The sequence below is a fragment of the Hemiscyllium ocellatum genome, chromosome 17, assembly GCF_020745735.1.
Source record: "Hemiscyllium ocellatum isolate sHemOce1 chromosome 17, sHemOce1.pat.X.cur, whole genome shotgun sequence".
NCBI lineage: Eukaryota > Metazoa > Chordata > Chondrichthyes > Orectolobiformes > Hemiscylliidae > Hemiscyllium > Hemiscyllium ocellatum.
The window spans coordinates 46,972,999-46,988,971 of record NC_083417.1 but is presented as its reverse complement, the minus strand read 5'-3'; the positions used below and the strand labels follow the sequence as shown (position 1 = coordinate 46,988,971).

Genomic DNA, 15,973 nt, shown 5'->3' with positions numbered 1-15,973 from the left:
GCATTGATTTCAGTTTGCATCAAATAACTGTGCATATGTTTTCTTGGCAGTGATCTATGTGGATCAAGAAAATAACCAGCAAAGGAGGCAATTCCTTTGGTCAGTACTCCAGGGATTGGAGTTAAACCTCGAGAGGTAAATATTGATGGTAGTTTATGATACCAATGACTTCTGGATGTAAGTATCAATATTTGCCATGCATCATCTGAAAGTGCTTTATATTATTTAATACTGAATGATGCGCACTATTCATTGTTCTGAACAATTTAAATAAATACAATTCTTTTCAAGGAATTAAAGTAAGAAATAAAATAACTTGCATCAAATGAATCACTCCCTGTTTCTATTTATATTCCATACAATAAATATTCACAAAACTTTCACAAAGTTATTGAGTCCATTTTCTTACCTCTAGCTGCAGTTCTGGACAGATAAATAGCTGCTAAAGTCTTTGCACATATCAGGTGCATTTTAGTATAAATTTGTGGTTCTGTCTGTTAATATTTCATTACCAAAATAATACCAAAATAATTTTTTTTATACGTCCTGGAATTAGGAATAAGAGGCAGATCAATTTCTAGAAGCTAAAGGTGTCAAGGGGACTGACATACTCCTTTTCCTATTTACTGTGTTTCTCATGTCATAGTTGGAGTCATGCCTGGTACATAGAAAGATGGTTGTGATTGTTGGAGATCAGTCATTTCACCTCCCAGGACATCTCTGCAGAAGTTCCTCAGGGTAGTGTCCTAGGGCCAACCATCTTCAGCTGCTTCACCAATAACCTTCCCTCCATCATAAAGTCAAAAGTTGGTATGTTTGTTGATATTTGCACAATATTCCTTTTGCAACTCCTCAAATACTGAAGCTGTCCGTGTTCAGGTACACAGTACCTGGACAATGTCAAAGTTTGGGCTGACAAGTGGCACATAACATTTGAACAAATGCCAGGCTATGCCCATCTCCAATAAGAGGCAATCTAACTACCACTTCTTGATATTCAATAATATTACCATCAATGAATCCCCCATTATCAATATCCTTAGGATTACCTTTGTCCAGAAACTCAACTGAACACACCATTTAAACACAATGACTATAACAGCAGGTCAGAGGTGAGGAAAACTGCGATGAGTAACTCACTTCCTGACTCCCCAAAGCCAGTCCATCATTTACAAGGCACATGTCAGGAGTGTGATGGAATACTCCCCACTTAGCTGGATGGGTGCAGCTTCAACAATATTTAAGAAGCTTGACACTGTCCAGGACAAAGCAGCCCATTTGAATGTCACCATATCCACAAACTTCCACCTCCTCCATCACCATCTACTGAGTGTGTACTACAAGATACACTGCAAAAATTCACAAAAGGTCCTTAGTACCTTCAAAGGCCAAGCAAGATCCCCTCCAAGCCACTCACCATCCTTTATTCCTTCATTTCCTCTGGATAAAAATCTTGGAATTCCCCCCCAACTGGCATCGTAGATCAACTCACAGCACATGGATTGCAGCAGTCCCAGAAGGCAGCTCATTGCCACCTTCTCAAGGACCATTACAGATAGATATGAAATGCTGGCCCAGCCAGCAATGCTGACATCCCATGAGTGAATAAACATGAACAGAAGGTGATGAGCATCTTGACCAAAGGCTAGAGAGCTGGTGAGTATCCTGTGTTACCTTTTTCAGAAAGGCACACCCCATCTCGTGCGATTCATGGACCTGACAGACCAGTGATAGACTTTTCCTGAGGATCAAGGACCTTGGGGCTAAAAGATCCAAGCGCCAACAGCTGGCTAATCTGAGACCAGCAGTTATATAAAACAGCAGTGCCATGAAGGAAGTAGTTAAAAATCACAACACCAGGTTATAGTCCAACAGTATAAGCTTTTGGAGCGCTGCTTCTTCATCAGTTAGCTAGTGGGCGGGATCGTAGGACACAGAGTTTATAGTGTTCAAAGTGATCAAAGTGTTGTACAACTTATGCAATGTATTGAACAAACCTAGATTACTGTTAAGTCTTTAATCACTTAGAATGGGGATCCCCAAGTAAATAAGCCATGTTTATTTGCCAGTCTCCCTATAGGATGAGTTCCCTGCCTGCAGTGGATTAACACTGGGTAAAGTCCTTAAGTATGCAGTACAGGGCGACCCCCATATCCGCGGACTCATTTTCCGTGGAATCGTTTACTGTGGCCCAAACATATGATTGGGAAGCTTCCAGAACCAGGGACAACGGGTCTGCCAGGGAGGTAAATTTCCCATTTAAATGAATGGGTTTGCTCCCATCCATGGTTTAGGGCTTCGTTGGTAGGTCTTGGAACGTATCCCCCGCAGGTATAAGGGGGGACTACTGTAATTGCCCGGTTAAAGGCCTCAATTGATAGACTAATAAGACTGTCTGTGTGCTTTCCTGTCACAGATAAAGGTGGAAATGCTCCCACTCCATCTGACAGTTGACTCCAAGTAACCAAATGGTGCATGAGACGCCAAATGCTTCCACCCCTTAGATTACTTTTGTTACATGGTGTGACAAGTTTGTTTAGAGTCGATATGATATAAGGTGTGTAACTTATATATAAATGTCAACGTCATTAATTTTAAAGTTTGGATTTTGAATTAGTAGCAAATGGGTTTGATCCGTCAGTGTGAAGTGGTTTAATGATTCATGTATCAATATTTTCGGAGCCATTATTTTACTTTAAACCACTATGACAAAGAGAGTCCCTGTTTTGGTCATGGGAATGTTTTGTTTGGGAGAGTTTTATTAGCAGACAAAATAAACATTGATAGCGTTAACTTACTTTCAGTTAGAAGAATCAGGATTTTCTTTTGCCTCAGGAAAAACCCAAAACATAAAAGGTTTTGTTTTTCAGTTTCCACACATCTTGCTTGATGTGAGATATATGAAACAGTTTCTCCTAGAGAAAGGAGATAGTTCAGAAAAATTAGACATTGAATATCTGTAAATATTTTAGTTTGCAAGTTTCAGAACAGAAATGTTTAGTTAGAACTCGGAAGAGATTATTCAAAGCAGAAAAAGTTGAAGCTCAGTCGTGGCAATAATCAAGGAAGAGGCTATCACACTTTAAAGACTAGGAATTGAAAGAAGGAGTGAATTTAAACCAATTGATGTGATGGAGAAGCAAATTGATGGTGTTGAGATAGATGGGGATTATATTTTTATCATATATTTCTAAAACATTCAAATTGTGTTAAATGTAAATAGTTTGGTATCTTCTCTTTTATATTCATATTCTACAGACACTGTTCTCTGTGGCCAGGATGGAGAGTTCTGAAAGCTGTGTTGTCTGCCTGGTGTCTTGCTTCTGGGCTGCAGAGGGATTTGGAGTGGGAGGGGAGAGATCCAACTATCGTGATCCACACAGATACCAACGATATAGTCAGAAAGAGGAGAGAGGTTCTGCTGAGGGAGTATGAGCAATCTGGGGCTAAATTATAATGCAGAACTATAAAGGTGGTAATCTCTGGATTACTACCTGAGCCACAGGTTCCAATTCATGGGACATTAACACCAGTACTGGGAAGGAGGGAGCTGTTCTGATCAGACAAGCTCCACCTGAATCATGCTGGGACCAGAGTCCTGGCGAATAATATAAGTCGGGTTGTGAATAGGCCTTTACACTAAATTGTGGGGAGATGTGGGTTCAATTGTGTGGAAAATAATAGAACAAAAATTAAACATTGGGAGGGCTGAAAAGAAATAATTAAAATTTCCAGAAAAGGCAATAGAATTTAAGGTGAAGGAACCCCTAGGGCAGTGTGGCTATAATATGACAGAATTCACACTGCAGTTTGAGAGGAAGAAGCTGGAAACAGATGTAGCATTTCTACAATTGAGTAAAGGTAGCTGCAAAGACATGAGATGGAAGCCCATCAGTGGAGCAGTTTTGGCAAGAGTTTCTAGAGTAATTCAGAAGGCACAGCAGAAATTCATCCCAAGCAAGAAGAAATATGCCAAGGAGACAATGAAGCAACCATAGCTGACAAGGGAAGTCATGGTGCAGCACAAAAGTAAAAGGAAAAGTATTGAGTGTGGTGAAGATTACCGAGAAGGCAGAGAATAACTTATTTTTAAAAAGCAAAAAGGGAGGAGAAGATAAAATATGAGGGTAAACTAGCGAGTAATATAAAAGAACATTGCAAGAATTCAGTTTAAAGGCCTATTCACAGCCCTCCTTATGTGATTCGCAGGACTCTGGTCCCAGCACGATTCAGGGCTATTCAGAACAGTTCCCTCCTTCCCAGTACTGGTGCTAATGTCCCAGGAATGTTAAGAGAAAGGCAAAAGTGGACAATGGACTGCTGGAGAAGTAATAATGAGGAATAAAGAATTGGCAGAGGATTTGAATAGGTACTTTGATTCAGTCTTCATAGTGGAAGAGAGTTCAGGGACACATGTAGTGGCCATCACTAAGAAAATGCTGGGAAGCCAATAGGTTTGAAAGTAGATAAATCATCTGGACCAGATGGACTATACCCCAAAGCTGTAAAAGTGATAGCTGAGGAGATTGTAGAGGCATTGGTGGTGATCTTACAAAAATCACTAAAGTCATAGATTGTCCCAGAGGACTGAAAAATGGCTAATGTAATACCCCCGTTATGAAGGGAGGGAGGCAGAAGACCGGAACTATAGGATGGTTAGCCTGATATCAGTAGTTGCTAAGACTTTAGAGTCTGTTATTCAGGACTGCATGGTAAAATAAGGCTGGGTCAACATGGTTTCATCAAGAGGATGTCATGCCTAATAAATATGTTAGAATTATTTGAGGAGGTAATGAGCAAGTTAAACAAAGGAGAGCCAGTAGATGTGATGTATTTTGGTTTCCAGAAGGCATTTGACAAGGTGCCATACGGGAGGCTGCTAAATAACATGACAACTTCGGGATAATGTACTGGCATAGATAGAGGACTGGCTGGCTGGCAGGTGGCAGAGAGTGGAGATAAATGGGTCTTTTAGAATGGCAGCCAGTGACTAGTGGAGTTCCGCAGAGGTCCATTTTGGGACTACAACTGTTCACATGGTACATTAATGATCTGGACAAAGGAACTAAGGGCATTGTTGCTAAAATTTCAAATGTCACAGAGGTGGAGGGGCAGATAGTGCTGAGGAAGCAGGGAGGCTGCAGAAGGACTTGGACTGGTTAGGAGAGAGAGCAAAGAAATGGCAGATGGAATACTATGTGAGAAATTGTAAGGTGTGGACTATTTTCAAAATGGGAAATGGCTTCAGTAATCTGAAGAACAAAGGTACTTGGGAGTTCTTGTTCAGGGTTCTTGTAAGGTTAACAGGTTCAGTTGGCAGCTAGGAAGGCAAATACAATATTAGTATTCATTTTAAGAGGGTGAGAATACAAGAGCAGAAATGTATGGCTAGGGCTGTATAAGGCTCTGGGGCAGTCCCCAGGTTATGAATGGGTTCCATTTCTGAAAATGATCAGTAATCAATTTGTACGCATGTCAGAACAAAACACAGTACAATATAAAATAGCTATTCATATATATGAACGAATAATCACATATTGAATCTTTAAAATTAATATTAATGTGGGATCTTGTTCACAATTATGCATATTTGTAAGTCAGTCATACAACACAGAGACTGATCCTCAGGTCCAACCCATCCATGCCGACTAGACATAACAATCTGACCTAATCCCATTTGCCAGAATTTAGCCCTTTTCCCTCAAAATCCTTCCTATTTATCCATCCAAATAATTTTTAAATGTTAAAATTGTACCCACCTCCACCACTTGCTCTGGCAGTTTGTTCATACAAGCACCACCCTCTGCATGAAAAAGTTACCCCTCAGTTCCTTTTTTAAACCTTTCCCCTCTTATCTTAAATCTAAGGCCTGTAGTTTTGGACTCCCGTATCCTAGGAAAAAGACCTTGACTATTCGGCCCATCGATGCCCCTCATGATTTTATAAACCTCAATATGGTCACCCTTCAACCTCCAATTCTCAGCTTTTCCCTATTACTCATAAATCGAGACCACTATTAAGTCAGAATGTCTAAGGAACCTTCAGAAAAGGCTCATTAGGAAAGGAAGTGAGTATTAAAACTGTAGTGGTAATTTTAAAGAGAGCATATTTCCTTAGAATGAAGATGTATGGAGAGATGGCTCAGGACTGTCATGAAGATTATATTTTAAACATTGACAAGGAGAGTCATACCACTGAAGGTTTTAATTATTTAATCACAAACGAGGTAATTATTTCTGTATGTTTTGAATTAAGGAAATAATCAATAAAAGTCATTGATGCTGGCTATTATATTATTTGTCTTCTTGAAGGGTTAGTGAAGGAGAAATTATTGGAAGTATACATGGAGGTTATAGTTTCATTCTACAGAATTGGATTAAAGAGTGATTTGGTAAATGGACAAAGTTAAAAATCACACAACACCAGGTTATAATCCAACAGGTTTATTTGGAATCACTAGCTTTCGAATCGCTGCTTCTTCATCAGGTAACAACACCTGATGAAGAAGCAGCACTTCAAAAGCTAGTGATTCCAAATAAACCTGTTGGACTACAACCTGGTGTTGTGTGATTTTTAACTTTGTCCACCCCAGTCCAACACCGGCACCTCCAAATCATTAGTAAATGGAGAAATTGTATTGGAAGTAGACAAACAAATTCCTATAAAAGGAATTAATTTTACTTTAGGATATGACCAAGGGTGGTAGGACAACCAATGGAGGTCGAGGAAACTGAAATGTTAAGGAGGAACATCTTGGATTGTTTCCTGACTGTGTTGTGACTAGATCTTGGATGCATAGAATTACACAGGAGGTTAAGGAGTTTATGAAGCAAGGAGATAATTTAGAAATTCAGTTATTAGATTATTTTTAATGTAAATGACAGTAGAGAGAATTGAGTTTGGCAAAGACTTGTAGCTCAGATTGATGCAAGTTTGCTCGCTGAACTGGAAGCATTGCTTTCAGACATTTCATCACCATACCAGGTAACATCATCAGTGAGCCTCCGGTGAAGCACTGGTTTTATGGCCCACTTTCTATCTACAGTACATGTTTAGGTTTCCTTGGGTTGGCGATGTCATTTCCTGCAGTGATGCCATTTCCAGTGTTGATGATGTCATTTTGTGTTCTTTTTCTCAGACAATGAAAGATGGGATCCAAATCAATGTGTTTGTTGATAGAGTTCTGGTTGGAATGCCATGCTTCTAGGAATTCTCATGCGAGTCTCTGTTTGGCTTGTCCTAGGATGGATGTGTTGTCTCAGTCAAAGTGGTGTCCTTCCTCATCTCTGTGTAAGAATACTAGTGATTGTGACCCACTACCACTAGTATCCACAACCACCTGATGAAGGAACAGCACTCTGAAAGCTAGTGCTTACAATTAAACCTGTTGGACTATAACCTGGTGTTGTGTGGTTTTTAACACCAGCATCTCCAAATCATGACCTCAAATATCAGCCAGTGAAGAATGGGCAGTGGTCCATCAGATGCTACCCACCTGAGTGTCATTACAATTATCATGAAATTCTAATGGCAGGTCGTTTAGGGATTAAGAAAATCCAGTATAGATTATTAAAACATGTTTATTGGCCAGGATTGCATTGAGATGTACTCGTATTTTGCCAGATGTGCCATTCATATCAGGTAACAATGAAACTCCAACCCTCAATTAAACCTGTATTTTTAATTTGATAGCAGCTTTTGAAGTAGGGCAGTAAAACTAAATAGGATCCCAATCGAAAGCCATGAATCGGAAGCAGAATTAATTTAACAATTGAGAATGTTTCCACGAGATTTTCTGAAGCATGGCCTTTAGGAAATATTACTGCAAAGGTACTAGTTTTTTTTACAAGGTATGAATTATATGGAGGAGTACAATGAAATCAAGGTTCAAATTTTACATTACAAATATTCAATTAAATGATTATTATTTGGAGAATAAAGTAATTTACACCTTTGGAAGCAGGCCATTTTTCCCGTCGAGTCCACACCATTTCAAGGTGCATTGGAAAGACCATAATTAGAGCTATTGTCAAGAACGATTTAATAATTGGGATAAGGGAATTCCTTTGCTACTTTTTGCCAGTAGGGACACTCATAATGAGTCCACAGGATTTACTCCTTATGAAAAAATATATGGGAATGAGGTAATTCAAGGAAAATTGGCAAAACCAAGCTCAAAGTTGATGCCTCTAACCTATATTTCAAATTTTCAATAAAAACTGATCAAAACATGTGAGTTTTCTATAAACAATGAAAACTAAAGCAGATAAAAAGACAGAAAAGAAAGGCTGTTCCTGGGGGACAAGATGTTAGTGTTGCCACCCGTCTCTGAGGAACTTTAAAAGCAAGGTTCAGTGGAACTTAACAAATCAAAAAGAAATTCAATAATGTGAATTCTGATGTGAGTATGCCAAACTATAAAAAGTTCAGTGTGTATTATATTCATATGTTAAAGAGATATTATCACAGCGATGATAGCCAGGGAATTGAAAAAAACAGTTAAGTCAAACCTATAGACGTGATAGAAAAGGGATTTCTCTCTGGTGTTTGATTTCTGTAAAGTGACAGTGTGGGATAGGTGAGATTGTATTTGTATTGCATGTATCCAAATCTTTCAAATCGTGTTGTATATAAATAGCTTGGTTTATTCCATTTTATCTTTTCTCTTATATCATAATTTTATTATATTGTTAAAACCAAATCTACAGACTCGCCAGCTTGTGTTTCAGTGAAAGGCCATTTTATTAAATAAAAATAAAACCAAATATGATCTATAAAGCAGATTTCATTCTGGGATCTGAGCTGTCCAATAATAACAGCAACTGGAATCATAACAACCAACAAAAAAATTTAGAAGGCATGTCTTTTGAAGCATTTATTGTGTGGAGATCAGAACTTCACATAAAACTCAGGTTTCCACTTCCTCCACTGGGACATTTCTTGAAATCTTTGCTTCTATTTTTTTCCCTAGTGTAAAATTTACAATAGTCAGTGATCCACCCGAAGATGAGCAAGACTTGGAGTGTGAAGATGTCGGCGTTGCATATGTTAATCTGAGAGAGCTTTTCCAAAAGAAAGAAGACATTATTGAACAGGACATTGACAGTAAGTACACTGAAAATTTGACATTAAGAGTTAAAGCTACAGAGCTTCAGCTGTTGTTTCTTTTTATCTGTTCTGTAAGCCTTTGAAATGTTGTTTGTACTTTGTTATAATTGATTTCAAATGTTTTAATTAGTCTAACAAAACTACACATGATTTTACATCAAAAATGGCTGGCACCATGACATATACATTATTAGTTAATATTGGTATTACTACTCAAATGGTTTAGAAAAGATGACATCAGTGTTCTCCATAAGACCATAAGACATAGGAGTGGAAGTAAGACCATTCGGCCCATCAAGTCCACTCCGCCATTCAATCATGGCTGATGGGCATTTCAACTCCACTTACCCGCAATCTCCCCGTAGCCCTTAATTCCTTGTAACATCAAGAATTTATCAATCTCTGCCTTGAAGACATTTAGCGTCCCGGCCTCCACTGCACTCTGCGGCAATGAATTCCACAGGCCCACATTCTCTGGCTGAAGAAATGTCTCCGCATTTCTGTTCTGAATTTACTCCCTCTAATTCTAAGGCTGTGTCCACGGGTCCTAGTCTCCTCACCTAATGGAAACAAGTTCCTAGCATCCATCCTTTCCAAGCCATGTATTATTTTGTAAGTTTCTACTGGATCTCCCCTTAATCTTCTAAACTCCAATGAATACAATCCCAGGATCCTCAGCATTTCCTCATATGTAAGACCTACCATTCCAGGGATCACCGTGTGAATCTCCACTGGACACGCTCCAGTGCCAGTATGTCCTTCCTGAGGTGTGGGGACCAAAATTGGACACAGTTCTCCAAATGGGACCTAACCAGAGCTTTATAAAGTCTCAGTAGCACAATGATGCTTTTATATTCCAACCCTCTTGAGATAAAAGACAACACAGCAACTCAACCTGCATGTTTACCTTTAGAGAATCCTCGACTAGCACTCCCAGATCCCTTTGTACTTTGGCTTTATGAATTTTCTAACCATTTAGAAAGTAGTCCATGCTTTAATTCTTTTTTCCAAAGTGCAAGACCTCGTATTTGTTCACATTGAATTCCATCAGCCATTTCCTGGACCACTCTCCCAAACTGTCTAGATCCTTCTGCAGCCTCCCCACTTCCTCAGTACTACCTGCCTGTCCACCTAACTTCGTATCATTGACAAACTTTGCTAGAATGCCCCCAGTCCCTTCATCCAGATCATTAATATATAACGTGAACAGTTGCGGCCGCAACACTGAACCCTGCGGGACACCGCTTGTCACCGGCAGCCATTCCGAAAAAAAACCTTTTATCCCAACTCTCTGCCTTCTGTCAGACAGCCAATCCTCAATCCATACCAGTAGCTCACCTTGAATACCATGGGCCCTCACCTTGCTCAGCAGCCTTCCGTGCAGAAACTCTGGTTTTTCTCCAACTCTGGTAGTACCTTATACAAGTCAACTCTGGCTTGAAAAAGTCAGGGAGATTATAATTCTCAGAGTGGACACATCATGACAACCTTTAGGAAATGCAAAATTGACGTTGACATTTGTCATATCTTGGAAAAGCAAGTGGCATCTCTTAGAGTAATAGAGATATACAGCATGAAAACAGACTCTTCGGTCCAACTCGTCCATGCCGACCAAGTATCCTAACCTAATCTAATCCCATTTGCTAGCACTTGGTCCATATCCCTCTAAACACTTCCTATTCATATACCTATCCAAATATCTTTTAAATGTAGTAATTGTACCAGACTAAAATCTGATTGAAGATTTGTAGCTCGGGTATCCGTTGTTGTGGTTCTGCTCGCCGAGCTGGAAGTTTTTGCTGCAAACGTTTCGTTCCCTGGCTAGGGAACATCATCAGTGCTGTTGGAGCCTCGTGTGAAGCGCTGCTTTGATGTTTCTTCCGGTATTTATATTGGTTTGTTCTTGCCGCTTCCGGGTGTCAGTTTCAGCTGCAGTGATTTGTATGTGGGGTCCAGGTCGATGTGTCTGTTGATGGACGTTCTTGCCGTTTCCGGGTGTCAGTTTCAGCTGTAGTGGTTTGTATATGGTGTCCAGGTCAATGTGTCTGTTAATGGAGTTTGTGGATGAATGCCATGCTTCTAGGAATTCTCTGGCTGTTCTCTGTCTGGCTTGTCCTATGATAGTGGTGTTTTCCCAGACTGGGAAAACACCACTATCATAGGACAAGCCAGACAGAGAACAGCCAGAGAATTCCTAGAAGCATGGCATTCATCCACAAACTCCATTAACAGACACATTGACCTGGACACCATATACAAACCACTACAGCTGAAACTGACACCCGGAAACGGCAAGAACGTCCATCAACAGACACATCGACCTGGACCCCACATACAAATCACTGCAGCTGAAACTGACACCCGGAAGCGGCAAGAACAAACCAATATAAATACCGGAAGAAACATCAAAGCAGCGCTTCACACGAGGCTCCAACAGCACTGATGATGTTCCCTAGCCAGGGAACGAAACGTTTGCAGCAAAAACTTGCAGCTCGGCGAGCAGAACCACAACAATTGTACCAGACTGCAAACCTTCTCTGGCAACTCATTTCATAGACACACCAGTTTCTGCATGAAAAAGTTGCTCCCTTAGGTCCCTTTTGAAACAAACTTGTCTATTTACCCTATCCATGCCCCTCATGATTTTATAAACCTCTATAAGGTCACACCTCAGCCTCCGATGCTCAGGGAAAACAGCCCCAGCCTATTCACCCTCTCCCAAAAGCTCAAACCCTCTAACCCTGGCAATTTTTATGTAAAACAGTTGAATGTGTCAACTACAGAAGCTAGCATAGAATCATAGATTCCCTACAGTGTGGAAACAGGCCTTTCGGCCCAACAGGTCCACACCGACCCTCAGAAGAGCAACCCAACCAGATCCACTCCCCCATTCCACTACTCTTCATTTACGCCTGACTAATATACCTAACCTACTTATCCCTGAACACTATGGACATTGCCAACCGTCAAAATGCAGTATCCTATATTTTGGGAAATCCAACATGATAAAAATGGCTTTGCTTCAAAATGCTGTTTAATGCTAAGCTGAATGAATTTTCCAGTATACCAGTAACATTTGATAATGGCATGACAAATATATCCCTGAATAACACCCATGACTGAAATCAACCTGGGACACTAAAGTTAAGGTTGGTCACTTGGATAACCACAAATTTAGCAGTCCCACAATTAATCATGTAAAGGCGTTGATGAAGTAGCTGCATAGCTCTCTTGACTCTTTGAAGCATGCTTTTTCTCACACACATCTCCTCACTGAGATCTTTCTGCATTGTATATGAGCTGTTACATTTTTTGTCTTTGAAAAGAAATAACTTGTAGAGTGAGTCTCTGACTGAACAAAATTAACCATGTAATGTCTTTGACCCTTTATGCTGTCAAACAAAAGCCAGCTTCATCCAAATATAAAGAAAATCCGAGGCCAGAATCTTACCATTTTTAGCTCCAAAACTCAGCAGTGCCATGGCAGAGGTCCTGGCAGCTGTCGTAACAATATTTTCCAGATTCTCAGAACAAAGGATCACCCATATGAAATACATGCTATTTGTGATGAGACAGGGAACTATGTGGGTCAGAAGCAAGGTCTGAGAATGGCTGTCAGCAGCCACACTGCTGTCTTTGGTCTAATCCCTCGATCATGTACAGATGACTGCAAATTAAGAGACCATCCCCAAAATTGTCAGACTGTCAGTGTTGGTTAACCATTTAGGTAAACTGTCCAAACCTAAATTAATTGCAGCCTAGATGGGATGAGGCCCTTAAATTGTCACTAATTGGCCATTTAAGGGCCTTAATTTACAGTGGGCTAGGAAGGTTGAGCTTGGGCCTTCCAACCGAGATGCTAGACTTCCAGCTCTCCTCTGATCTCTCACATCTTGCTGGTGCTGTGCTTTTGACACGATCATCAGACCTCTCTCCTAGAATATCAGAAACCAAAGTCATTCACCGAAAGATACGTTTTCCTTGTCAGCAGGTATACTTCTAACAATATACGTCTAACCATAGCAAAGGAACCAACTAGCACTGTCTCTACAGGTTGACGTAGTTGTGGGAGTTACTTCAGCAGCCTGTGAGGATAAATTTCCATTTTCCCACATCACACTTCCAGCATTCCTGCCATCTCTGGAAACTGGAACAGAATTCAGAAAAAAGACTTCTGAACTATAGCACCTCCAGATCAGAATCTGGAACCAAGAAGGATGCTGATTTGTGGAGCTACTCTCTAGCAGACTTCTATCTCTGTCACAAGTTGAGCAAACCCTAAGCAGCTTGAGGGTTGGTACAGTTGATGTCAGCGAGGTGAAGACAAAGACATAATTTCTTCTACTAAGACAAAGTTATTTTAACTAAGGGAAAAGTGCAAAGTATTTTCGATTGAAAATATATACCTGACCTGCTGACCCAAGTCACATTCCTTTTGAAGAAGAGGTGGAAAACCCTTAGATTTTATGGTGGAGGTAGTAAAGTAGTGAGATTGGGCATCCATGAAGATCACATCGGCCCTACCAGCTTTCATCCACTTCTGCCTGGCCAAACTTCTTTTCATATTGAGCTAATTCTCTTTTACTCTGCTCACTTCTTCCAAGTAATAGGTGTTCTGGGAGTCTACAAGAGTCCCAACTATATCTCTTTTTGTGGAATGTATGGACCATTCTTTGCTCCAGTTCTACTATGGCCTCATCTCTACATTTTCAGCTATGTTGACGTCTACTAATTTTAACTGCATTAAAAAATTTCAGCAATTCTGCTTCCAGTTTTCTTTCTCCTCTCACCTTCATGTGATCTGTCTCTAACTCTTTGTTTTCTAGATTTCCCTGTCTCTATTTCTGGGATTGCCTATTCATCAATGTTCTGTTTGAATTCACCAACATCCATGGCTACCTTTACTACAGTAGCTCACCCTCTGCTTCTACTCCAATCATCCAGTTTCTCCTTCTCCATCCCATCTGCATGGTGTAACCTTGCATATTAGCAATTTCAAGATATCTTTATTTGTCTTCTGTTAAGTATTACTGCTCCCCCTCCAACCTTGGATTGACAGGACACTTGACCATATTTGTTCAATTTTACATGCATCCACTCTTACCCCTTCCTTTCTCTCTCTCATAACAATGAATAGTTCCCTTTGTCCTTACTTTTCATTTTATCAACTTCTGTCTTCATTGGATCATCCCATCATTTCTGCCACCTGCAGCATGATGCCACAATAAAATACACCTTCCCCTTCCTTCTCATTTCAGCATTATAAAGATCCCATCTTTTCTCTGATTCACTTCTAATTTACTGTTTTCCTTTCTCACAGCATCGCTTATAAGTGTACCATCCAAGACCCAAATACACTTTCCAGGTGAAACGTTGGTTTACTTGATTTTCATTTTAGTTTACTGTACTTTCTGCTCATCATGCAGCCTCCTCTATACTGGGGGATACCAAATGTAGAAGGGGTAATCAATTTACCGAACATCTCAATTCTGTCTGCAAGTGACAGAAAGGAAGGCAATGCCCTCGTGGCACGATCACTAGATTATTAATCCAAAACCCAGGTATTGGTCTGGGGGACTGGATTTGAGTCCTAGAAGGTGGTGAAACTTAAATTCAATAAAAATCTGCATGTCTTTGAAACTGTTGTTGATTGCTAGGGAAAGCCCATCTGCTTCACCAATGTCCTGGTTTTCTTCCCATAACCAACTGTCTTTACTTGGTCTGACCTCCACGTGACTCCACACCAACAGCTATGTGGTTGATTGTTGACTGCTGTCTAGGCAATAAATGCTGACTTAGCCAGCAATGCCCATATTGCATGAATCAATCTTAAAAGAAAACATGATTCCAAGCTTCCAGGTACCAGATAAATTCTGCTGTTTGCTCCCTTCTTGTCTTCAACCTCCTGCAGTGTACCGGTGAAGCTCAACATCAGCTCAGGAAACATTTCATCTTTTGTTTTAGCATTGACAATTTTTGATCAGAACATCCACCTTTTTTTTTCTTTCTTTGCTGGCTTTAGTTTCCCTCTCTTGTTTTCCTCTTTATTTGACTTTCGAATGATTGCTTTTAATGATTCTGCCATTCACCCCTCCCCAGACCCACCCATTTTAAAATTGTTGCATTCTTGATTCTTTTGGTGGAGCACCATGAACATTTTCGTCATTTAAATTCACCTGTCTTTCACCCTTATACACACCTTCCCTTGTTTATTCCACCCTCCCTTATTTATTCTACCCTCCCCATTTCACTTGCAGTAAAGTTGTCCCCAAGTTTTTTTTTGAGATGTGATGACAGATTATTGATCTGAAACTTGAACTCTGTTTTGCTCTTCACAGATTTTCTATGTTTTTTGGGTTTTCTCTAACTGTTGATTATATCTGATTTTTCTATGGAGCAAAAGTTACAGGATATTAGCCAACCCAAACTGCATTTAATGCAAGCCATATTATGCAATACCAGCATTGCCTGTTTAAGAAGAAAAAAGAAGAAAGAACACTACAACACAGAAACAAGCCCTTTGACCCTCCGAGCCTAGGGGCCCCTCTGTTCTTCAAAAAAGCCACATACTTTCCACTCTGTCTATGTCAGTCACAATCTTTTAAACTTCGATCAGATTGCCCCTCAACCTCCTGCATTCCAGTGAAAACAAACCCAGTCTATCCAACTTTTTTTCATTGCTAAAATCCACCATATCTTGGAGCATCCAGATAAATCTTTTGTGTACCTTCTGCAAAGTATCCACATCCTTTTGGTAATGTGGTGATCAGAACTGTACATAATATTCCAAGTGTGGCCTTACTAAGTTCTAAAAAACTGCTGCCTAACTTATCTATCCTTACACTCAATGCCCCTTTCAATGAAG

The 15,973-nt window shown here is 40.1% G+C and overlaps 1 protein-coding gene across 3 annotated transcripts in view; it reads left to right on the top strand.

The window, feature by feature from the left end:
• The window catches only part of rpgrip1l (RPGRIP1 like), a 240,230-nt gene that overhangs the window by 203,352 nt on the left and 20,905 nt on the right, over positions 1-15,973 (top strand). For all 3 annotated transcript variants that reach the window (XM_060837720.1, XM_060837721.1, XM_060837722.1), the window contains 2 exons: positions 51-135; positions 8,972-9,105. In XM_060837720.1, coding sequence (XP_060693703.1) covers positions 51-135; positions 8,972-9,105 — 219 coding nt within the window. The remainder of the gene's footprint in view (positions 1-50; positions 136-8,971; positions 9,106-15,973) is intronic.